Genomic DNA, 24,396 nt, shown 5'->3' with positions numbered 1-24,396 from the left:
GGGAGTGAATTTGTAATTAAATTAGACTTTTTAGACTTTCAAAACTTGAATGATTTAATTAAAATGCATTGCATAGTCCTATATATGAGGATTTTGTTTATTTTGTCCTGAAATGTCCTAGACATATTAAAAGGAGATATGTCGTCATTTCACCCTCATGAATCAAACACGGCTACTTGTGTCATGAACACATCAAAGCTTACGAAGACATTATCAGTGAACATTGAGTAAAATTGTATTTCTCACTCTAAGCTGTCATATGAAAAAATAATAATAATAACGAAATGTACATGAAGAGAATTGTCATTTTGACTGAATTATACTAGTTTGGGTGATTATATGGAGTATGGTAGTCAAAAATAATGAGATTCATTCTTCTTTACCACTGCTCACTGCATCTGTTTATATACAGGCCAATGATGCCTCGGGAAACACCTGGAACTGGCTGTACTTCATCCCTCTCATCATCATCGGCTCCTTCTTCATGCTTAACCTCGTCCTGGGTGTCTTATCAGGGTATGTGCTCAGTTGCTTTTTTCTCTTTATTTATTCTGTCTCTCATTCTGGAAAGTTTGATGAGTTTGATTGAGTTCTGAAACTTAATGATGTTTTATAGTACAATGACCTCTTACATGTCAAAAGATCATGGAAAGACCCGGCATCTTAATTAGAAATGATAAAAACACATTTATTTAGTTTTTTATTTTTTGTTTATTAACACTTTATCAAACAAACTGTTTCAACAGAATATTTAGCAAACTCATAAACATATAGCCTAGGCTATGACTAATATTCATGCATTCGCACAGTTCATGCTTAAGTTTCAAAACAACTGATAGAACACGTTATGTTGACTCTACAACATGTTAAAATGTAACTATAACAAATGCAGCAATTAACAGGCTAACAAAATGAATGAATAAGAGTAACATGTAAATATTTTAAAAAATTTTCCGGTCTGTTTTGTCTAAACACTTTAATTGTGACCATATTTAAATATATATATATATATATATATATATATAAAGCTTTATACCCTGCATCTACATTTTGCTCCAGATTCAACATCATGCCTCATCTTCCTTTCTGCTTTTTCTTTCCTTTCTTCCTTCTCTGACTTGAATTTCCTGATGGCACACTCATTTCTGTTTTCTGTGTTGTCACTCCACTGAAACATTATACGTTCACAATTATGCCATTCATCATACAAAGTTATTTACACTTATTTTAAACATTTTAATTTGCCAATTCACCTAATATAGTCAATATACTTCATATTGAAAATGATCTTGCATGTTTTTGTTCTTTCACATTTCTGACATATTTCAAAGTGCTGTCAATGGAAAGGCGTCTGGGCAGCATTGAAATATCATCTTCAACATTCTCCATATTTTGGTCTTTACAAGTTGTTTTAATGGTTATTGTAATATAGTTTGCTTTTGCTGCATTTTCTGCATGTGAGAGCCAGTGAGATACTTTCTCAGAACGATTCAGAGTGTCATCTTCAAATAAACTGGTGCTGTCGGACAAGCAATCTGCATTCATGGGAAATACAAAGATTTTTGTTGTTAGGTGATTTGTTTATATACTGTGGATACATGTCAGTATCACTATCATGAAATGTTTGATTAATTGCAGATTGATTAGTTACAAATATTTAAGGATTGATTCGATACAAATATTCAGGCTATTATCTATTTAGGTAGAGGGTTTTTTAAATAAGAAAGTTGTGTGGGTGACAAAAAAAAAGCAAACTTACAAGGAGAGTCCAGATGGTCAGCAGTTGTCCCTTGTCTGAGATATGTGTCCTTGGATTCACTCTTTAGATCCACCACTGCTGCCTTCAACATCCTCTTTATAAGTTCATCCTCTCGTCTATTCCACTCCTCTTCAGTCAGTATCTGGGATACTGTTTTCATTGGATTGCTTTTCTCATTTTCTAGAGTGAAGTATTCACCTCTGTTTCTTGCCACCATCACTTTTATCGCCTTCTGTAAATTAGTGCCTATCGAGGTGCATAGATCTTCTAGCAGGCAGCAACTAATTGGAACAAAATATCTGTTTTCACACTTTTTTACTAATCTCTGAAGGGCTTCACCTTCACATGCAATGAAGTGTTCAACAGGCCTGTTGTTCAGCCAGTGTACCATTGAAAAAAAAATTAGAGTATGTCTCCAGACTCGCTCTCCAAAAAGGCCCATGAGCTCCATCACTGATTGTTGAGTTTTCTCTGTAAAAGCCTCGTTTACAGGCAGCACTAGCAGGAATGCATGTGGACCTGGTGAACAAATGGTCACACTGTTTAAAATTTCTCTTGCATTTTGAGTTGATGTTGACCAGCCTGGAGTGTCAACCACAGACTTGACATCCTCCAACTTTACTCTGTTTCATCACACATTTACTACTTCTTGGCATTGTAGGAATTTCAAATGCCTACACATAACAACAACAGTTATGTTAATCTCTCGTAGCTGCATTGTTTGTGTTATTTTTACATACAATAGAGGAATGAAGCAAGTGATATTCTAGTGCTTCAGTTCCTACTTTTTGAGGAAGGAATGAAGTACCTCCTTTGGGGGAAATAAAGATTCTCCTCGCAGAATTATGTTTCCTGCCATAAATTTCCAGGTATCTTCAACTCCAAGAAGCACAATCCTCAGTTCTGCCAGCTTTATTTCTAGTATTCAGAGGAAGTGGAAGGATGCGTATAAAGAATTATTAATTTTGGCAATATATAATTTGCCAGATTATGGACAATAAAACGGTACTTGCCTCTTAGCAGCTCTTGAATGATTTGGGTTTGCCTATTCATTTTTGTCATGTTTGTTTTAGTTGTTTTCAGCATCAGGTCAATTTCCAGACACGGATTGCTTTCCATCTCTGGTACATAGTGAGAGTTGTTGTTTTCCATCATCATTTCCTCAATTTTCTCCAAAAGTTCTGTGACTTGTGTGTGGTCAGTGTGATTCTTACAGTTAAAAACATGGTATCTGTTCCCACACTTTTCAATCAGAAGCTCAAGATGTTTGTCTTCTTTTTCAATACGTTCTTCAATAGTTGTGTCCCCAAGCCAATCTCCCATGGTGAACAGCACAATTGTATGATTCCAGACCTTTTCCCCTAAAAGACCCATGTGTTTCTCCACAGCTGTGTGAACTGTCATTTCAAGACATGTGAGGATAGGAATAATTAACAAAATGACATGTGGACCAGGTGCACATAGATGCACACTGCGTCTGATCTCCAGTTTGTCCATCTCTGGTGTCTTTTCAACAGGATAGTTGTAGTACCAGCCTGGAGTGTCGACCACTGTCAGTCTCCTATTGTGCACTTTAGCCTGATTAATTGCACAGCACACTGTTGTCCTTAATGTCTTTGGTCTATTAACTGCAAAAACTTTTTTGCCCAGAATGAGGTTGCCTGCAGAACTCTTGGCACCCTGTACTGCTCCAATAAGCACAATCCGTATATCAGTCTTATGTTGTTTCACATCTAAATAGGAGAGAGCTTGTAAAATTATATTTCTGATTCAAAATCAATCAATAACCTTATAGTTTACATAAAGAACATTTGTTTGAATTCAGCACAGTTCCAGCATGAAATCATTGCATCAGTATACAGACATATTTTTGTAAAGTAATGAATGCATCAGTCAAATAAACATATTGTCCATATTGTCATATTCATTGACTCTAAAATAAGGCATCCATGTAAGATTTTCTTACCTCTAATGCATGCTTGGAGTACTCTTTTTCGTCTGTTTGCTTTTGCACTTCCTGTGTCTTGCTTATCTCCTACGGAGATGCCTTTGTCAATTTGTAAATAATGGCCATTGTTTTGGGCTACCATTTCTTCCATTTTTTCCAGCAGCGTGACCACTTGAGAGCAGTCTGCACAACTTTTAATGTTTAGAAAATGATATCTGTTCTGACATTTACCTACAAGCCACATCATGTCTTGACTTTCTTTAATTTTTTTTTTCAAAGGAGCAACACAGCTGAACAACACAATAATGTGTTTCCAGATCTTATCTGACAATAACTCAAGTTGACTCTCCAAAGGAGCTCTACAGATATGTGGAAAATTAGAATTGACAGGAATGACCAGAAGAAAGGCATGAGGTCCAGGTTGACACAGTGTTGTACTTCTCATGATTTCCAGTCGGTCAAAGTTTGGAGTGTTTTCCACAGAGCAACACCACACCCAGCCTGGTGTGTCAACCACAGTCACATGTCTTCCATGTACTTCTCCCTCTGCTTTAACAGACCGGGTGGTTCTTCTTCCAACTTCAAAAGCATTTCTGCCCAGAATGATGTTTCCTGTTGTACTTTTTCCACTTGCTTCTCTTCCAAAAACATCTCGACCTCCAACCAGTATGATTCTAATCTTAGAAAGACTTTTGTCTTGACAAAAATAAATAAATAAAAAATTGCTTATTCACCATCATGACATTTTAAAACTTGCATGACCCCTATGATTTTAAGAATTTTACTGGTCATTTTTGAGGCATTCACCGTTTACAAGTCATTCTTTTAAAAACATACCTGATGTCATGCTGTCAAGTTTTTTTTCTTCTTTTATTTTAACAGTCTACAGGTTGCCAGTCCTTCAAACAAAATATGAAAAAGAAAGAAAGAAAGAAAGAGAGAAAGAGAGAAAGAAAGAAATTGCAAATACAGTTGTGCCAATCTAATCTTTACTCCAAGTCTAATGTTTTATTTCATGATTGACCAGTACCCATTTTAAGACCCAGACTGAATCATTTTAAAGTCCCTACTAAATCTGAACAATTTTGTCACATTTTCTTTTATGTGGAGGTAATGTATAGTATGATTTAAATATGGTAAATTGTGCTAAAAAAAAAAAAGCTGAGAATACACACACTTTTAATAGTATAAAAATAAAAATCAGTTAAATAGGTAATAAATGCAGAGTAGAATTGTAGATTTTCTTTCTGTAGATTTCTGTTAAACACAGTTTCTGTGCAACCTTACCAATACCCAACATGCATGCATAATCATTAATATGAGTGTAAATTATGAAGATTTATCTCTTACCTTTCCTCCAGTTTTATATTTGGTTATTAACTAAAGATACACTGACAGTTTGACATGTTCTGGCTGTTTGCAACATATTTTAATCAGTCTTCTAAGTTTACTGATCTAACTGGTTTCAACTGGTTTGTGAAAGCATATTACCTTTATTTATATTCATTCCTTACACAGACTAGCCACTCCCTTATGCACTCACCTTACAGTGGAATTTCTTGTCATGTCTTGTCTTGCTTATTTTCCTTCACCCTTATTCTTGGCATTGGCTACGTTTACATGCAACCAAATAATCAGTTTGTAATTGGATTGACGGCTCAAACGGACTGAAAAGCCTTCATGTAAATACCTTAATCGATCTGACTGAGCTTGATCGGAATGAAATTTCGATCGGATTGAAGGGGGTGGTTTATTCCTTTTCTAATACGATTGAGAGTGCATGTACACACTCGATCAGATTGAACCCCGAAACTGAAAGGACTGCGCATGTGCAATGACGCAGAAATAGCGTAATGACGTATGACGCGCGGAACGAACGGCTCTTCCTTTTGAATAAAGTGTTGTATGAATGCATGTCCTGTCATTATAAAACTCTCCTTTCACTCTGCAACTGTGAAGTGGAGCAGGACAACTTCCCACCAGTCCTTGTTTTGGATTCTCATCCACAGGCAATCCGTTGTGGGCGCGGGGAGGGGCATTTTTACTGCGTGATAAATATGAGCAGCACCGCACAGCGATTTATATGTATATTTATCCATAAATGGATACGTATTAATTATACTGTTAAAAACAAATAAAGAAACCGTGTAGGAGAGTGGTTATTATGTGCAAACAGTTGAGAAACTCTATATTTGTGCAGTGTGCGCATGTCAAAAAAAAAAATTCAGATTTGAAGCTTGTGACATATAAACGCGCACATCAACCCGATCACTTTATTTAGCGTTCATGTAAACACTAAATTCAGATTCATCAATCTGAATTAATTCAGTCCGATTGAACCCAAAATTTTGCATATAAACGTAGCCATTGTGCTTTTCCATTGTTTTACTTTTCAAAAGTTGACTGGATTTAAATGAGACTGTGTTGGAAAAACTGATGTTAGTGCTCACAGCAGATTCTGGTCTAGGAGTGTTTGTCTATCTCTGTCTAAAGACCATTCTGAATTTGAGGTGTTAGCAATAATCATTTAATTAGAGGAATTGACAAGATATTGATTACATACTACAGTGTACTGAAAAGAGCCTGAAAAATACTATTTCCGTGTTTTTTTACTTCAAAATTTCACATTTTGTTACTTGAGTTTGAATTTGTCTATGTTACCTTCAAAACTCAGGATTTCTGTTTATATGTGTTTATATTTTATGTTTATTCATGTTCCACATTGGCAGTCACAGAAAAACACTAACACATAATATTATGATTACGTTTGTTAGAGTTCATGTTCAAGGCTTATTAGCCTTATTAGCTCATTCTGGGATGGTAATAAAAGACAAGTATAATATTTGGAAAATCTAGTATTTCTATCATCATTTTCTATGTCATATTTCTATTTTCTACATAGTATTCTATATTTGATACGGTTTTAGAATGTGCAAAATTCTATAAATCTTACGTTTGATACTGCCATTTGAATACTTCAAATAACACACACAGTCACCTAACTTGATGTAACAGAGCTAAAATAAGTGGTTGTGTTCTGTCATCACTTTGCAATCACATCACAATTCACGGCTTTGTTACACATGCATATACATAACCCATAAGTCTTGCCAGACATTCAACATAATATTTATACCTTTCTTCCTATGAAATAGAAGAAAGTATAGAATAAAGTATATAATTAAAATAAGTTATTCATCTTAAAGGGGGTCATATGACGTTGCTAAAAAGAACATTATTTGGTGTATTTGGTGTAATGCAATGTGTTTATGTGGTTTAAGGTTCAAAAAACACATTATTTTCCACATAATGTACATTATTGTTTCTCCTCTATGCCCCGCCTTTTCTGAAACGCGTCGATTTTTACAAAGCTCATCGTTCTAAAAAAGCGAGGTGTGCTCTGATTGGCCAGCTATCCAGTGCGTTGTGATTGGCCGAATACCTCAAGCGTGTGACGGAAATGTTACGCCCCTATACTGTGATGCCGTCTTCCAGCAGGACGAGACTAAACCAATAAAACCCATTACAAATTAGGCATTTGTTGCATCCAGTGGGGACATAATTACTGATTATAATGACTTACAACCCTGGACAACAAAACCAGTCATAAGTGTTAATTTTTTGAAATTGAGATTTATTCATCATCTGAAAGCGGAATAAACAAGCTTTCAATTGATGTATGGTTTGTTAGGATAGGACAATATTTGGCTGAGATACAACTATTTGAAAATCTGGAATCTGAGGGTGCAAAAAAAATCTAAATATTGAGAAAATTGCCTTTAAAGTTGTCCAAATCCTTAGCAATGCATATTACCAATCAAAAATTACGTTTTTATATATTTGCAGTAGGAAATTTACAAAATATATTCATGGAATATGATCTTTACTTAATATCCTAATGATTTTTGGCATAAAAGAAAAATCAATAATTTTGACCCATGCAATGTATTTTTGGCTATTGCTACAAATATACCCCAGCGACTTAAGACTGGTTTTGTGGTCTAGTGTCACATATCTGAGTCCATGCCAGTCTGCTGGTTTTTGGCTGTTGGAATGTCTTTTCTGATATTTTCCACATTTGGATGTTGAGAACTTGAGCTAGTGCTCTTGTTGTGATGTCCAGATTTATAAAATAATTTATACATGGCATACAGGTAAAGTGAACGTACACCAGAGATTTGTGTATCAGCTGTAGAAACACTGGTGTTATCCGACAATGAATCTCCACTCACTGAAATTACAATAGATATTGTTAGCTTTCATTTTTATGTATGCATTTATATACTTATGCATTTATATTATATACTTACAATCTCTTGAATGAGTTGGAATATCTTTTTTGACATCATCTGTCATTTGATCTTCAGAATGGGATGTATTGCTCTTGCTGTGATATCCAGATGATGGTACTTGACATTTTTTAGGCTGGAGCCTTTGAGGTACAGCAGGGTTTTGTGCATCAGCTCTGGTGCTTTGAAATTCTCCACTCACTGAAAATACAGCAAATGTTGTTTGATTGCTTTTGTTTGCGTACAGTATGTACTATGCATACCTAAATATTAGTGCAGCTTTGTGCAGTGGAATTTTCAAATTTTAATTCATTGATAGTAGATTGTATACAATGACAGATACATATAGCATAATTTTAAAGGGGTCATATGATGCTGCTAAAAAGAACATTATTTTGTGTATTTGGTGTAATGAATTGTGTTTATGCGGTTTAAGGCTAAAAAAACACATTATTTTCCACATACTGTACATTATTGTTTCTCCTCTATGCCCCGCCTTTCTACTCCAACGCGTCGATTTTTACAACGCTCATCGGTCTGAAAAGTGAGGTGGTGACGTAGATATGTGGGGGCGTGTTTAAACGAGGCGTTTTAGGAGGGCGTGGACCAGTCTTAACTTTTATAAAGAATATCTCTTTGGGTTTGAGACTTTAGTCTTTGCAACTTTAGGGATCTTATCTATTTACGAACAGCTTGTAACACTCCAAAGAGAAAGGAAAACTTGAAATCGCATGATATGACCCCTTTAATGAAATAATCACCTGTGTAATTTATTATATTAACAATAAACTTGTTTCACAAAGTTTGAGAGCCAGACAGTTACAAGAACTTACTACTAGGGATTGCGTAGCTAAAGCTTCCTCTGCGTCTGGCAAATGGCTGCTTGGATTCAGCATCCAGGTCTGCAACTGCTACCTCCAGCATCCTCTCTATGAGTTCATCCTCATGTTTTTTCCATGTCTCTTCCGTCAGTGTCTTTGACCTTGCATATTTTTGGGATGTTGAATCTCTCCTCTTCTTTTCTAGAGTGAAGTATTCCCCTCTGTTTCTTGCTACTGTGTCTTCAGTCATCTCAAATAATTTAGTGGCTTGAGATTTATTACCCAAGTCATTCACTAGTACATAATACCTGTTTTCACACCTTTCTACCAGGCTCTGAAGGGCTTTTCCTTCATACACAATGTACTCCTCAGTCGGTCTGTCCTTTAGCCAGTGCCCCTCAGTGAATAAAATTAGAGTATGTCTCCAGACTCGCGCTCCAAAAAGGCCCATGAGCTCCATCACTGTTTGTTGAGTTTTCTCTGTAAAAGCCTCATCTACAGGCAGCACTAGCAGGAATACATGTGGACCTGGTGAGCAAACTTTCACACTGTTTAAAATGTCTTTTCTTGCATTTCGAGTTGATGTTGACCAGCCTGGAGCGTCAACCACAGAGATTTGACATCCTCCAACTTTACTCTGTCGCATTACACATTGACTTATTCTCATGATTTTAAAGTCCTACATAGAAAAACAACATTACAATTAAAATGAGCTCTTATAATAGAATCAAAAAATATATAAATAAAGATAACACTTTATCATTGAACGAAGTACCTTTCCCAGCCTATTCTCAAAAAATTGTCCTTGCAGAATGATATTTCCTGATGTACCTTTCCCAACTCCTTCAACTCCAAGAAGCACAATCCTCAGTTCTGAAAGATGTTTTTTCCTTTCTAGTGTTTAGAAAGAAGTGATTAGCATGAATATTATCCTCAGATAATTGTCATACTAAATAAACAATGTGTGTCTTTTATGCAATTTCATAGATGCAAGATGGAAAATAAAGTTGTGCACTTACCCTTAAGCAACTCCTGCAGGATAGCCCTTTCCCTTCTCACCTTTTTCATGTTTGTTCTAGTTGTTTTCAGCATCAGGTCAATTTCCAGACACGGATTGCTTTCCATCTCTGGTACATAGTGAGAGTTGTTGTTTTCCATCATCATTTCTGCAATTTTCTCCAAAAGTTCTGTGACTTGTGTGCGGTCAGTGTGATTCTTACAGTCAAAAACATGGTATCTGTTCCCACACTTTTCAATCAGAAGCTCAAGATGTTTGTCTTCTTTTTCAATACGTTCTTCAATAGTTGTGTCCCCAAGACAGTCTCCCCACGTGAACAGCACAATTGTATGATTCCAGACCTTTTCCCCTAAAAGACTCATATGTTCCTCAACAGCTGTGTGTACTGTCCTGTCATAAGATATGGCAATGGGAATAGTTAACAGGATAGCATTTGGACCAGGTGCACATAGATGCACACTGCGTCTGATCTCCAGTTTGTCCATCTCTGGTGTCTTTTCAACAGGATAGTTGTAGTACCAGCCTGGAGTGTCGACCACTGTCAGCAGTTTTTCATCCACTGCTGCATTTTTAACATTACAACACACTGTTGTCCTTGGTCCACCAACTTCAAAACTTTCTTTTCCAAGAATGAGGTTGCCTGCAGAGCTCCTTGAAGCCCATGATGCTCCAAGCATCACAATTTGTATTTGAGTTAGATCTTGTAGATCATCTACAAAGGAGAAAGTACTGATTACATGGCAGTAAATGTGATTGAATCAACAGTGTTTAGACTTTACAGTATTCTGTAAAATAATTCATTAAACATTTTTTAATTAAACATTTAATTAAACATTTGCCATGTAGTAATATTTACTGACTGTTAAAATACAGTAAGGCATATATGTAATAGCTTTTTACCTCTAATGTGTGCTTGGAATTCAGCTCTTCGTGTTTCCATAGCAAGAATTCTCTTGTTGGCGCTTTTAGTTGTTGTGTCCTCTCTCTCATCCAGTGCAAAGGCACTTTTGTCCATTAAGTATTGACCATTGTTTTGAGCTATTATTTTCTCAATTTTTTCCAGCAGTGTGATCACTTGAGAGCTGTCTTTGCTGTTGTTAATATTAATAATGTGATATCTGTTCTGACACTTCTGTAGAAGCCACTGGAGGTCTGGCCATTTTCTAAGACTATTTTTTAAAGTGTTGTCATCATATGGAGCAATAGAGGTGAATAACACAATGATGTGACTCCAGACTGTCTCAGACAAAAACTCTAATTGTTTCTCCAAAGCCATTCTTTTCATTTGTACAAATCTTATATCTTTGGGAATGACCAGAAGAAAGGCATGAGGTCCAGGTTGACACAGTGTTGTACTTCTCATGATTTCCAGTCGGTCAAAGTTTGGAGTGTTTTCCACAGAATAATGCCACCACCAGCCTGGTGTGTCAACCACAGTCACATGTCTTCCATGTACTTCTCCCTCTGCTTTAACAGACCGGGCGGTTCTTCTTCCAACTTCAAAAGCATTTCTGCCCAGAATGATGTTTCCTGTTGTACTTTTTCCACTTGCTTCTCTTCCAAATAACTCTCGACCCCCAATCAATATGATTCTAATCTCAGGTGACTTTTCAGCTAGAAAAGAAGAAAATATATAAATATATATTAAAAAAAACTGTTTTAATCAACCAGACCATTATGATGAAGTTGCATCAAAAAATGATTCATACAGAAAAGCTATTCAAAAACTTACTGTGATGAGATGTAGGGGAAATTTCCAGAAGCTCTGTGTTTTGCTCTGTCCGTTGCTCTGACATCTTCCCTTTTTTTGTTTGAGACTTTTTATGCAGGGTTTGTTAATTTCTTTTGAACCGTAACATGCCACGTGTCTTGTTTTGCCTTTTTGCGACTTTTCTGATGCAACAGCTTCACCGAATTCCTTGTTTTTGTTCAATATTATATTTTTACAAGCTCATGAGTATGTTTGTGTTCTTCAAACATTTAATTCACTTTCCTGAGAAAAAAACATGAATCCTGGAAAAGTCCTTAACAGAACATTAAATAGATCTTTCTTTTTATCAAAATATACTGTAAGCAATAGCATATACTATTGGTTTCATATAAGCTGTGAGACACACCACACGCATGGACGCAACAGACATGTGGTTTACAATTTGCTGTAAAGGTATCACTTTCTCTTCCATGTCAGAGATTTGCAATGTGATTTGTTGCGAATTCATATTCTAATATCTGTATCCATGTGAAGTCGGTAATTGCAAAGCAGCATGCATTGGAATTGAAAGAATTACATATGTCTTAAAAAAAACATCAAACGTTACTTGAATACTTGTTTGGTGCCATTTATTCAAATGTAAGCTATAAAGGACTTGTCTTAAAGCATTATTTAACACAACATAAGCTAATCATCTTTACACTAATTGAGACTCTCATTCCATTTATTGTACTTGCATGCAAATAATTAAGTGAACGAACAACACCTACATTGATTTAACTGTAAATGTATAAGCATACATGCATGCAAATAATTACAACTTCACTTACCTTTTCTCCACTCCGATATGGGGTTATTTACCAAGTCTGTGTGCAACACATTTGAATCTGCCTGCCAGCATAGCTGATGAAACAGGTTTTTAAAAGGAAATAGCATTAATATAATTCTTTCAAAAAACAGACCACACCTCTATGCGCTCACCTCACAATGATTTTTTTCATGCCTAGTATTGTTTCCTTGTTTTCCAACCGTTCTTATCAGCATAATCCTTTTACACTAGTTTAGGTTTCAGACATGGATTTCAGTTTAGTTTGAATCCTTTTGGAAGTTATTGTGCCTCATACTATAGGTGTTAGTGCTCAGAACAGCTTTTGGTCCAGCAGTGTCCATGTCTTACTTCCTCCTTCGCAGAGCACTTAACAAAGAGAGAGGTGTGGAATATCTGCGCCAGTGCAAGACAGGGAAAGTGAATACTTTGCAGATGTAATAATATTTTACAATATCATGGTTTGTACTGTATGTCTGATCAAACAAAAGCAGCCTTGGTGAGCATAAGCAACTTTTTTCAAAAACATTAAAAACTCATAATTATTCCACACTTTTGTGTATAACATCAAACTAGTTTTATGTTTGCCCAGATATTTTTTTCATTACTTTTTAATATCAATAAATGACTAGCAAATATGAAAACTGAAATTTAACATTATTATTATATGATTAGAAAAATGTATAGAATAATTTCAACAACTGGAACACTAATAATTTTGTAGTAGTGTAGTGCACATAATTCAAAAAGTGCATTATTGTTGGTGTATATGTGTATTTGGTCTTAGGGAGTTTGCCAAAGAAAGAGAGCGAGTGGAGAAGAGGCAGGAGTTCTTGAAGCTCCGCAGACAGCAGCAGATTGAGAGAGAGCTCACCGGATACCTGGAGTGGATATGCAAAGCAGGTATTACGACTACCTTTACTAGAATTTACTTAATAACACACAGGCGCTTCAAACAATTCTCAGAAATGTATCTAAAGTCTTTTCAGGGAGTGGTGACAGTATGCAGTTACATTATATTTTTTGTGCCAAAAAAGTGTAACTTTGCCAAAAAAGCCTAATTTTATACTTTTTTGCCATTTAGTTGGATTTAAACATGTGGCTTTGTAGTAGCTTTGTGATTTGTAATGGTTTCAATCTTTGATATTGGTACTCTGTGATATTTGTTCATTGCAGAGGAGGTGTTGCTGGCAGAGGAAGATCAGAATGCTGAGGAGAAATCCCCCCTGGATGGTGCGTGGTACAGGTGGAAACCGAACAACCCAGGTGAAAAGAGGCCGAGGGTCCATGGGTCTGGTTTACCATAGTATCATATGATAAACCAGGCCAGTGGAAAGTAGCTCTTGTTATATGAGCCCTCATATGTGATCTTGATTTTGCACAATGTGGCAAACTGCGGCTTTTGGCGTGGTGTTTAGAATTTGATCTTTTCACCTGGGCACAGTTGCTAGATAATAATTGAACCCATATTGTACAAAGGCTGGTTACAGTATTTTTTAAGTTACAAGAAATAAATGATGTCAAGTCAGTGTTATATTTATATGCTAATGTACTCCTGAAAACAGATGAAATTAATTTAACAAAGCTGATAGCGAGTGGCAAATTATGGATTGTGGCTTTGGAATAAACTAAGGACATCCGGATATAAGAGCCCTTCAATATGTCATACCTCAACTTCCAGTTTAATCATGAATTATGTGAAGACAAAAAAAAGAAAAGAAAATATTTGTTCTGTTTTTTCCCTAATGCCATATTGTCCATCTTACCTACACTGTCACTGTGAGCTATTGCACTTTCTCACAGACTCTCTGTTTTATGAAGGCCCATAATCTCTGTCAATTTGGGCTGTTTTGTAAGCCAGAAGTAATTGCAGAGATTAAGACGACTAGGATAGTTGGATTAGTTACACACACATGCATGTCACACAGTGTTGGGCACTAACTAGCTAAGTAGCAATAATACTAACTTAACTATATTTTCTGCAGCATAACATTAGTTCAACTGCTTTCAAAATGCAGGTAGGGCCATTTTCTCAGTACCAGCTGCAATTTTGGTTTATTTTAGTTTTATTAGTTGTATTATTAATATAAATTTACTTGTTTAACTATAATGTTGTAATCATAAATGTAACTGTTTATTCAATACTTCAATACAATTCGTTTAATATTTTTGTAAAATAAATACTATTTAATCGTGTATAAATTCAGTACTTTGTTATTTTGTGACCTGCTAAACTGCTGTTATTGATGAGTTGACATTGTCATATATTTTTGTCCAGCTGCTCATCTTCAACAGAATGTCATAACATATGTTTTCTGTACCTTCACTATCAGGAAGAGGGCAGGTCATTAAACCCGCGGTTACCAAATCTTCCGGTGTAATTAGTGGTGTCGAGTGGACCTATGCATTTAGTGAAGATGGAATATGTAGAGAGAGAAAGTGAAATTGTGAGAGGGGCAGGAATGCAGGTTCATGTTTGTACATGATTGAGTCACTGCAAGATCAGGCCTGTAATGTCACACATTCCTCACTGTTGCCAGACACTCATGTGAAGCTTAAGTAGCAAGTAGAGCTATCAATTAAAAATAAAGATAATTCAAAGACATTACATTATTACGATTTTGTTTGTCGCTTTTATTGTTTTCCAATACTTGCATTAACAAGTATTAATTGTCAACCACTTGTTTCTCATTAGATGAGAACTCTCACAAGCTAGTAGAAATGGGTTCTGGTTTTATTGACATAAAAACATTTGCCAAGAATGTGATCTGATGATGAATTGAAATGTTTCATAGTTTCTCATAATATTTGTGTGTATGTGTTCGTGTATTTATGCATTTTTATGTGCAGTCCTGAAAAGAACGAAGAGCAGAAAGGGTAGAAATGACCTCATCAGTGCTGAAGAGGGAGAGGAACATTTCACAGACATCTCCTCTGTTGGTAAGCCATGACCTTTGACCTTCAGAAACTCTAGGTCACTTTACTGTGATGCATAAAACGTCAACACTTTTCCAAAAGCTACTTAGCCAAAAGCTACTTTTCACAAAGCCGGCATAATAAATGTTTCATAAAAAAATGGAGACAGGAAAGCAGGATCAGGTGACTACTGCTGTGTATTAGTACTAGCAATGTAACCTTAAAATCATTCAAGCTTGATTAGATGTTCTCTCCTATTTGAAATTTAAGAGGCTGATAGAATGCTTTATAATCTTAAACTCATGTTTCTTAGCTTTAAACCATGATGAATAACTAATAACTAATACCGTTTACATTCTTGTCTGTATTTATGTCTTATATCCTAAATGATGAAGTTACAATAGAAGCTCTATGATCAGAGTTGGGGTGTCCCAGACTTTTCATAGTCGAATCGGAATTTTTGAATCTTGGTAATGTATTTTGCCCCGACTTTTGGGGGCGGGGCAAAATACATTACCAAGAGTCAAGTAGTCAGACATTCGACAGTCATAATTACGTTAACACACAGGGAAAATGTGTAACGGACGCCTCGCAGATACAAACGGGGTAAATAATGTTTTATGTTTTGATTAAAAGATAGTTAACATTAAACGTCAGCGAAACCCTAAGAATTCACAACATTTTTTACAATAGTGCTCTCATTATAACGTCATGTATATGACAGAAGTTATTAATGTTCTGCATTTCTGTTTTGAGCTGCGCGCGCTGAAGATGACTAGTAGAATGAAGCAGCAGGTTTTTAATCAATGGGATTTATCTCATCACTTATCTCATATAGAATATGCTTCGTTATTTATACAACATAACGTTAATATTACGACTTATAAGCTATCTGCACAGAATGCCCCGAATGCACATGAACGTGTCTGTGCGGCTCTGAATGAACTCCTTTTGTGGACACGTTCTTCACGCAACAACGTGCAGAAACACAGCAACTAAACTCTAAAAATTCACAGCGTTTTATTATAATAGTGTTCTCATTATAATTGTTATGTATATGACAGTCCCAGTCATAGTTATTAATATTTTGCATTGTTGTTTGTCCTGCTCGCGTTGCGCGCTGAAGAGATAATCACCGTAGTACTACAATGAAGCGCTTTACTGCAGCGCAACTCAACCAAATGCATCTTATACGAGATAAATAATATATACACGATATATATAAACCGGCTGAAATGTTTTGAAATCACTTGCAGCCTACCTGATCGAAAAAATCCAGTAGTTCTATGTGAAATCAGACATTTGAGCATCCCCATATAGCCAAAATGGCATGATCATAACACCCCGCAAATATTCGACTGTGAGATTGGTAGTTGAATCAGGCTCCTCCTATCGAAGCATCGAATCTTCGACTATTCGGGGTCACCCCTAGATCAGAGTTTAAGCATCTTCCTTTTATGAATGTATTTTTTTAATCTCTAGCTCCACCTGGATCACCTTTCGCCCGAGCTAGCCTGAAGAGCAGTAAGAACGATAGCTCTTCATATTTCCGTCGAAAAGAAAAGAGGATACGCTTTTTCATTCGGCGGATGGTGAAGGCACAAAGTTTCTACTGGATCGTTCTGTGTTTGGTGGGATTGAACACGATGTGTGTGGCCATTGTCCATTACGACCAGCCTGAGTGGCTCACCAAGGCCCTGTGTAAGCAAAGCAAATACAACATTTATTCATATACTGTGTCTGTGTCAAAACATTAAATTTTTTTTTTTTTGGCTATTTGTTTGATGTTTATTATTGTGTCTTGTTAAATTGTAGTAAAATTAAGATTTAATTAAATAGTTAAATTATACTAAAATAACTAACATTTTTTGTTTAAAAGATGGATCCTCTGACTGAACAACATCTATTTAGCAATTTAAGAGCAAATGAAATATTTAGATATAAATATATTTCAATAAATATTACATTTAATTATTTTAAATATAAAATAAATGTATATAAAATTTATGTAATAATTAGTTTAGTTTAGTTTAGTTTATTTCATTTATTTAACAGGGACCATGCACAACACAAGTGTTGTGCCAGAGTTAGCTACGGAGTTAATTTGCATCTGCAGTCCCTGGGCAGGATATTGTTACAAAATTACAATACTCCATCACAAACAATACAATACATACAATATCACATCACACTCCATAGAATGAACAAATGGTCAGTGATCGCATATTTGATTTTCCTTAAGCCATACTTTAAGTGTAGTTTTAAAAAATACTGAATGTTGTACACTCTCTATATAAACAGGTACTGAATTCCATCTTTCTGCGGCTCTAACTGAAAAAGCTGATTGTCCAAAGACAGTTTTCTTAAATTTAGCCGAACAGTCGCCTCTAACTGATGACCTAGTCTCCTTAATATTTTCCTTACAGAAAGCCACACATTGTTTAAGAGGTGGTGGTGCAAGATCATGAATTAGTTTATACATCAAACACACATCTGCAAAGAATAAAAAAATTATCAAACGCCAATAATTTATCATTTTTTAATAATAATGCAATGATGATAACTCCTTGGCTTTTTAGCTAAAAATCTCACAGCTTGTTTATAAATAGTATATAATGATGTTAACATGGTTATACTTGTTTGGGACCAACTTGTAGCACAATAAGATAGATGTGGGGGAATCATTGTATGCATAAAACGTTTAGCAGGAGCCATAAGATAATTGGTGCCTAATATTGGTGTCTAATAAGATCATCAAGCTTGCTCTAGCACTTCTAGAAACCTTTTTAATATGTTTTTTAAAATTTAAATTAGAATCCATAATCTTACCCAAATATTTAAAATGCTCAACAATATTTATTACTTCTCCTTTGACTAAAATATCCGGACAACGCTCATCAACTCTCTTAATTGAAAAGTACATTCCCACAGATTTCCTCACTCAATGAAAGTATATATTATTTCTTTTATCTGTGTTGCCCAGCTCTACCTTGTAAGAGCATTAGTTTTGAAGGTTTGTGTGGGAAAAGCTTGGGTTTTGACAGATAACCTAATCTCTCCTTTCATTTCTACGGGCTGTTAGACCTGGCAGAGTTTGTATTCCTGGGTCTGTTTCTGACAGAGATGACTCTGAAGATGTATGGCCTGGGGCCCAGAAACTACTTTCACTCCTCGTTCAACTGTTTTGACTTTGGGGTGAGTCACAGCACACATGATTCAGATGGGCCAGTCAGTCATTATCAGCCACTGTGATACTTATGTCTACACTGAATCACCACAAGGCCGTTCATGAGTTGTAGCTTACCAGCTTACTCACATTCACTCCAACTGTCATTTTCTTGGTAGATTTTATGTGTATTCTAGTTACCTTTTAAGAATTTATTTTTTTCTGGTTAATATTTTAATACATTTCATTTAAATGAGACGCTACACAAAATAAACTCGTATAACTGAGAGGTTCTTGGTGATTCTTGATTTCTCAGGTAATTGTGGGAAGTATATTTGAGGTGGTGTGGGCAGCGATCCAGCCTGGTGCATCTTTTGGGATCAGTGTTCTGAGAGCCCTGCGCCTGCTCCGTATTTTTAAAGTAACCAAGTAAGTAAATGAATACACTGCTGATTTGTGAATGCTTTCAAACTTGGGTTGGGCCAAAACAATCACATATCTAAATATTGCAACTGATATTGCACTGATACTTCAGATCAGAAATTCCTGATACTTCAGACCCAAACCGCATGACCAAGATTTTTTACATAAAGTACTCCCTGAAACTAGCGTTTAATAAATCTTTACATGTTGTCCATCACAAATGTTTAAAACTAATGAATACTATTTTAATATTATTGATATTATATTTTTTATTCATATATTCCTTATATTTTTAAATATAACTACATATATAATATACAAATATGTGTGTATATTTACATATACTTCAAAATTAATTAAAAAAATTTTTTTTTTATAAAACGTTAATTCTATGTGTTAATTCTCTCTCTCTCTCTCTGTAGGTATTGGAACTCTTTGCGGAATCTTGTGGTTTCACTGTTGAACTCCATGAAGTCCATCATTAGCTTGCTCTTCCTCCTCTTCCTCTTCATCGTAGTGTTTGCCCTGCTAGGCATGCAACTCTTCGGGGGCCAGTGAGTGATTTCTGAAATGTTCCTCCATTGTTCTAGCCGTTTCTGTCCAATTCCCCCTCTGGAATAAAGAAATAAATTTAATTTCTTCTGTTGAACATTATTTTATTTTATATGCCCAATATTCTCCACCAAACAATGTGCAAATTAAAAGGTACAGACAACCTGGGCCATGCACTTTTGAAATAATTAATAGGCATAACCTTTTAAAATGCTCATGGTTCACATAACTACAATCACTTAAAAGTGACTGTGCCAGGCAAGAGCAGATTCTGTAAAGATGCTGGAATTGTAAATCTGCATGCATCCTTATGCCTTATGACCACAGCAGGCCTACCATGAAGCTCTGATAGAAGTTTCCATAACACCCCTGTGGCATCTGCTTCAGATCAGTTTTCTGGAGCTGATCTAAAGTCTGACTGCATGTTTGATGTGTCTTCTGTTGGACTGAGATCAGCCTAGGCTCCATCTGCTGGGGTACTGCTGACTTATCCATGAACAAAACTGGTCACAACATGTGCTTAATTGTGCAGTCTCATTTATGTAATGGGGTTGTAAAACATGTCCTACTGTCAAGTGCAGTATTGGTGACACATTTTAATAGTCTTAAGTTTGAGTCGTTGTTGAGAAGAGAAGCTCTGGAGAGATTACTATTTTCCTCAGCCTTCCTGGACACTAGCTGCATCAAAAATCTGTCAATTCTTTTGAATAAGTAATTACTTCTCAGCCATAAAAAAATTACTTTCTATATAGAATGAATGTGTGTAGTATGAATGTAATCCGGACGTACTACATTCGTCATTGTCAAATGACCTACCAGCATCAGTTGTGTCGCTTCACTGCTATTCACAAATCCTCTCCCGTGGCCTCATGGAATAGTAAATTGTCCATTGGATGCACATTTCAGATTCTTGCAGGAAGTATTAAGTCATCCAGGTGCTTTTTGCTTCCCATTTTATGAATACTGTGAATTCATACTACTCTTTTCATATAGCCACTAAATTGACTATACTGTACACATAGCCACTAAAAGTATTATTGTTATTATTATTATTTTTTTAAATGTTGTTATTATTTAGTCTGTTTCTGTTGCCACCTTACATCAGTTAAATCAGAATTTCAGTACATCCATCCATCATCTTCTCCCTTCTTTTCTGCAATCCTTCTGCCCTCGTGCCAACTCTTGTGAGCAGAGAGAGTGATACAGCATGCCAACAGGGATTTAGATCTCTACGCTCAGAGAATTACTGAGCTGATTATGCAGTGTGTCTGCTTGCTTGAATGAAGGGCACCCCGCTGACAACAAGCGTGATGAATGAAAGCTTTAGTCATCATCCTTCCTCTTTCTCTCCCTTTTTAGTGGCATTAGGCTACACGCAACCAATACAGTGTAGCTAGCAGTCAGTTATAAACTGTATCCGTTAAATACTTTTACTTCAAATACATTTTTATTTTATTTATTTTTTATTTTTGCTTACCAGTCAAACCTTGACCCCGTGAGCACAATGGATCGATGTGATCGGATGAATCTGGAGTGTAGTGATAGTGTTAATTTTAGCATTGCAGTATGAGTGTTCACCATCTTATAAACGTGAGCTCTGCACAATTCCGTTGCGCTCCATCCAGCTGCTCTTAACGGCAGAACGCGTTCTGTGTGAATGCCCGTGAGTCATCACAGCCAGACCCTGTGTCTAAAGGAAGAAATGCATATTCAAGAGTCAGATGGAAAATGGTACCCATGAGTCACTCTGCCCTTCCAAATAAAGATCACATGCACTAGTAGAACTATTTTTAATTTGACAGCATTTATGATCTTCATTTGTGTTGATGTGTTCTGATAGGTGGTCATCTTGTGCATGTTGTGACGTCAGTGTACATGCACATCTCCCATTGGCTGTGATGTAATCAGGGTTTAAAGCCTGCAGGGTCTGATGGTATTAACTCACCTGTCTGTGTTTGTTGGCTGTGTTTTTAAGGTCTTGTCTAATGCCCCTAGAGTTTGTTAAATTGCTGTCACGCAGATTACCAGTGAAAGTATTGGAGTTGTAGAGGGGATTGCAGAGTACGAGCATAAACATTCAAGTGGTTTGAAGAGACTTTATAATTTAGTCTTTGATCGTTGAGTTTCATGACCCCTGTCTGTGCCTGTTAAAATGCTCTGAGTGAAGTGGTTATTTTAATTCTTGTGTTTCAGAGAAATGTCTGCGGTTGATATAACCAACTTGGTATGTAAATTAGATGAATTATTTGAGATCTTTCCCTCCAGCAGAACATCCTGTCAAATGAGCCTCTGTCAACGTTTTCATCCTGTTTTTTGTCTTTAGTTTTGAGGGCCCAAGGGCCCTGAGGCACAAAGTTGCTCAGGTTTGTTCTCTGAAGTGTTTGCATGTGTAGGTATGAAATACATTTGCACAAAACTGTTAGACGCTTCCCTGGCGATTACAAAATCAGTTGTATTCTTGGTCAATTTTTGCATTTACAGTTCTGTGTAATCAATAATATTCTAAACTTCTTATACTGTATGAGTGAACAGCATTTTGTTTTGTGTGAGGATGCAATAATGCATCTACTGCAGCTTCTGTTGGAAACCTCGTTATGTTAAAGATGTAAGGCTAATGCACACATTCCACGATAAGCCAGGACTGAATGATACATCCTTTCCACCATAATTCACTGTTGTGAAAGCAGGCGTGCTCTGAATCTCCTTTATGAATGGATGAGTCACCAATGTGTTCTTTTGTTTCCCTAGAAGGCCAGACTGTGAAAGGCAATTTGGAGAGAGTTAAAGATGGCAGGACTGAAAGAGAACTCTGAAATCTAAAAATAAAATGCTAGAAAGAGGAAGAGAATGATAGGGATGGATCAAAAAAAGAAGAAAACTGATCCTCCAGTTCATTTAATCTGAGGCAAGGACAAATATTTCTTGCCTCGTGTGCAAGAGGTCATGAATCTGAGCCTGGCTCGACTGACAGTTTGTCGTTATATCAGAAATGGAGGCGTGTGGCTGAATGTTATTTGATTTCAATGGAATTGTGGGTGTGAGAGCATCCATTTTTTTGCATGACATCTATGTTATTAAAGTTTTTAGGGGGTTGAGATGAAAGACAGGGGTGCCAAAGCCCTTCTAGATAGAGATTAGGGTCTCTGTGTTTAACGTTTTCATCCAGTAGGTGAATGAGAAATTAAAATAAAGCTGAAAACAAGCCATATCTCATTTGAGTATGAATGTTACACTGTTCTTAACATTCAAGCCCACAAATGACTGATGATAAGTGCCGTGCTCAAGGGTACAAATGATGGTAAAACAGAATTTTGATCCTAGTAACTCAGTATCTTTGTTTTGACAGCCCTGCGATTAAAGCAAACCAGAACTGACATCAAAATCTTCAGTGTACCTCTGAAGCCTGTTTTACACCAAGTGCACTGAAACTCTCTCTCTCTCTCGTCCCAACCAGGTTTAATTTTGAAGATGAAACTCCCACTACAAACTTTGACAGCTTCCCTGCAGCCATAATGACAGTCTTCCAGGTATACTTTATTTTAATTAGGCCTTATGAATGTTTAATGTGTTTTTTCATGTATTAAACTATAAGACTGTTTGGTGTTCTTGACCTGTTTATGCCTCTTGCAGATTTTGACAGGAGAGGACTGGAATGCAGTGATGTATCATGGGATAGAGTCCCAGGGTGGCGTCCGGGGTGGAATGTTCTCTTCGGTCTACTTCATTGTTCTTACACTGTTTGGAAACTGTATCCTGTCCTACATTTGTTCACATTGTTGGGGCATCAGGGACAAGACTATTTGAAATGCATCTACATTAAAAAGTTCAACATATGGAAAATCAAACAGTGAATATTGTCAGAGGCAAAGAAAATTGTTAAAATAAATACTGTATATTTTAAGTTTATTTATTCAAGAAAAAAAAAAACGTTTTAGACATTTTAATGGAAGAAAGTAGATAAAAAATTCAGTCAAGTTTCTTGGAATTATTGATCAAATGTAAAAATGTAATCTGTTTTAATGCAAATTGAGTGTATATTGAATGAAATGCAATATGAAATACAAACAATTCTCTAACCAGATAACTAGACACACTTCTCAATGTATTCTTGGCCATCGCTGTGGATAACCTTGCCAATGCACAGGAGCTGACAAAGGTAATCTGGCCTTAATAAAGCTTCCTGTCGCCTGATTTATGATCATTTTATTTATTTATTTATTTTGTTGTTATCACGCTTACATTGTCACAAAACACCATGATAATGTAGGTTTCTTTTATCCTAATCTTTCATTTCTGCAATGTCCATGCTTTCAGGATGAAGAGGAACAAGAGAAGGCAGCGAAGAAGAGCATGGCTCTTCAGAAGGCCATGGAGGTGAAGGAGGTCAGCCCAATGTCTGCTGCCAACATCTCAATAGCAGCGTAAGAGTCTGCCTTTTTTCCCCTGTATTTTTTCTTATCCAGCCTTGCGCTATGAAACTTTTCCTCTAATGTGCACTGTAACTGTTATTTGTTACTTCTCTTTTACGTTTTTTTGTGATTGCTTGATTGTTTGTCCAGTCAATGTCAGTGTGACTCTGACCTCCCTTTAAACCTGCTCTGTGTAGTCTGTTCTTCATAAGAGTGTTGCTTTAGGGTGATATGTTATATAAAATCAATGTTATTATAGTTTAATTATGTCATCTGCAGAGATAGTTATTATGGTGCCATATGTGTTTTACATATGCTAATTTTGCCTGAAAGCTTCTGCAAGGTAAAAAAAAAACAAATTACTGACAGGTGGACAGACAGAGTGACATCACCCTGACTGCCATCTGCTCCCTCTGCACTTTTTTCATTTGTGTTTGTGTCTCATTCTTTTGTTTTTGTTTTTTGTTTCACATGTGCAGTTTTGTAAAGCAAAATCGAGATGCAATCTCTCGCAGGTCTTCAGTCTGCAGCGTTCACTCACCGTGAGTTTTGCTCTCA

The 24,396-nt window shown here is 36.2% G+C and overlaps 3 protein-coding genes across 6 annotated transcripts; 1 reads left to right on the top strand and 2 right to left on the bottom strand.

Annotated features, from left to right (window-relative positions):
• The first annotated feature begins 346 nt into the window (after nt 1-346).
• Nucleotides 347-24,384, top strand: LOC107736910 (voltage-dependent N-type calcium channel subunit alpha-1B-like). The gene is made up of 13 exons (XM_016548299.1): nt 347-516; nt 13,160-13,275; nt 13,549-13,605; nt 15,223-15,312; nt 16,771-16,989; nt 18,371-18,483; nt 18,771-18,883; nt 19,300-19,431; nt 22,884-22,956; nt 23,060-23,177; nt 23,518-23,585; nt 23,744-23,850; nt 24,318-24,384. The coding sequence occupies exons 1-13, from the start codon at nt 347-349 to the stop codon at nt 24,382-24,384; spliced, it is 1,443 nt and encodes a 480-aa protein (XP_016403785.1).
• On the bottom strand, nt 716-5,227 carry LOC107736882 (GTPase IMAP family member 8-like). Of its 4 annotated transcripts, XM_016548260.1 has the most exons (7): nt 5,058-5,227; nt 4,545-4,606; nt 3,726-4,403; nt 2,773-3,492; nt 2,568-2,677; nt 1,760-2,433; nt 716-1,535 (listed from the first exon to the last, which is right to left on the bottom strand). In XM_016548260.1, the coding sequence occupies exons 2-6, from the start codon at nt 4,552-4,554 to the stop codon at nt 2,350-2,352; spliced, it is 1,602 nt and encodes a 533-aa protein (XP_016403746.1). In that variant the 5' UTR covers nt 4,555-4,606; nt 5,058-5,227; the 3' UTR covers nt 716-1,535; nt 1,760-2,349. The 4 variants fall into 4 exon arrangements, with proteins under 4 accessions (XP_016403746.1, XP_016403745.1, XP_016403747.1 ...); XM_016548259.1 differs by having other exon boundaries at nt 4,545-5,227; XM_016548261.1 differs by having other exon boundaries at nt 717-1,535; nt 1,760-2,278; nt 4,545-5,227.
• On the bottom strand, nt 7,647-12,440 carry LOC107736880 (GTPase IMAP family member 8-like). The gene is made up of 8 exons (XM_016548256.1): nt 12,377-12,440; nt 11,568-11,828; nt 10,736-11,449; nt 9,837-10,547; nt 9,593-9,711; nt 8,830-9,496; nt 8,018-8,197; nt 7,647-7,938 (listed from the first exon to the last, which is right to left on the bottom strand). Exons 2-8 carry the CDS (start codon nt 11,629-11,631, stop codon nt 7,715-7,717), a joined length of 2,679 nt encoding a protein of 892 aa, XP_016403742.1. The 5' UTR covers nt 11,632-11,828; nt 12,377-12,440; the 3' UTR covers nt 7,647-7,714.
• Nucleotides 24,385-24,396: the final 12 nt, after the last annotated feature.

This window comes from Sinocyclocheilus rhinocerous, unplaced genomic scaffold (genome assembly GCF_001515625.1).
Source record: "Sinocyclocheilus rhinocerous isolate Xijiao unplaced genomic scaffold, SAMN03320098_v1.1 scaffold192, whole genome shotgun sequence".
Classification (NCBI taxonomy): Eukaryota; Metazoa; Chordata; class Actinopteri; order Cypriniformes; family Cyprinidae; genus Sinocyclocheilus; species Sinocyclocheilus rhinocerous.
The sequence above is the reverse complement of the archived record's forward strand: the minus strand, read 5'-3'. Positions and strand labels throughout refer to the sequence as shown.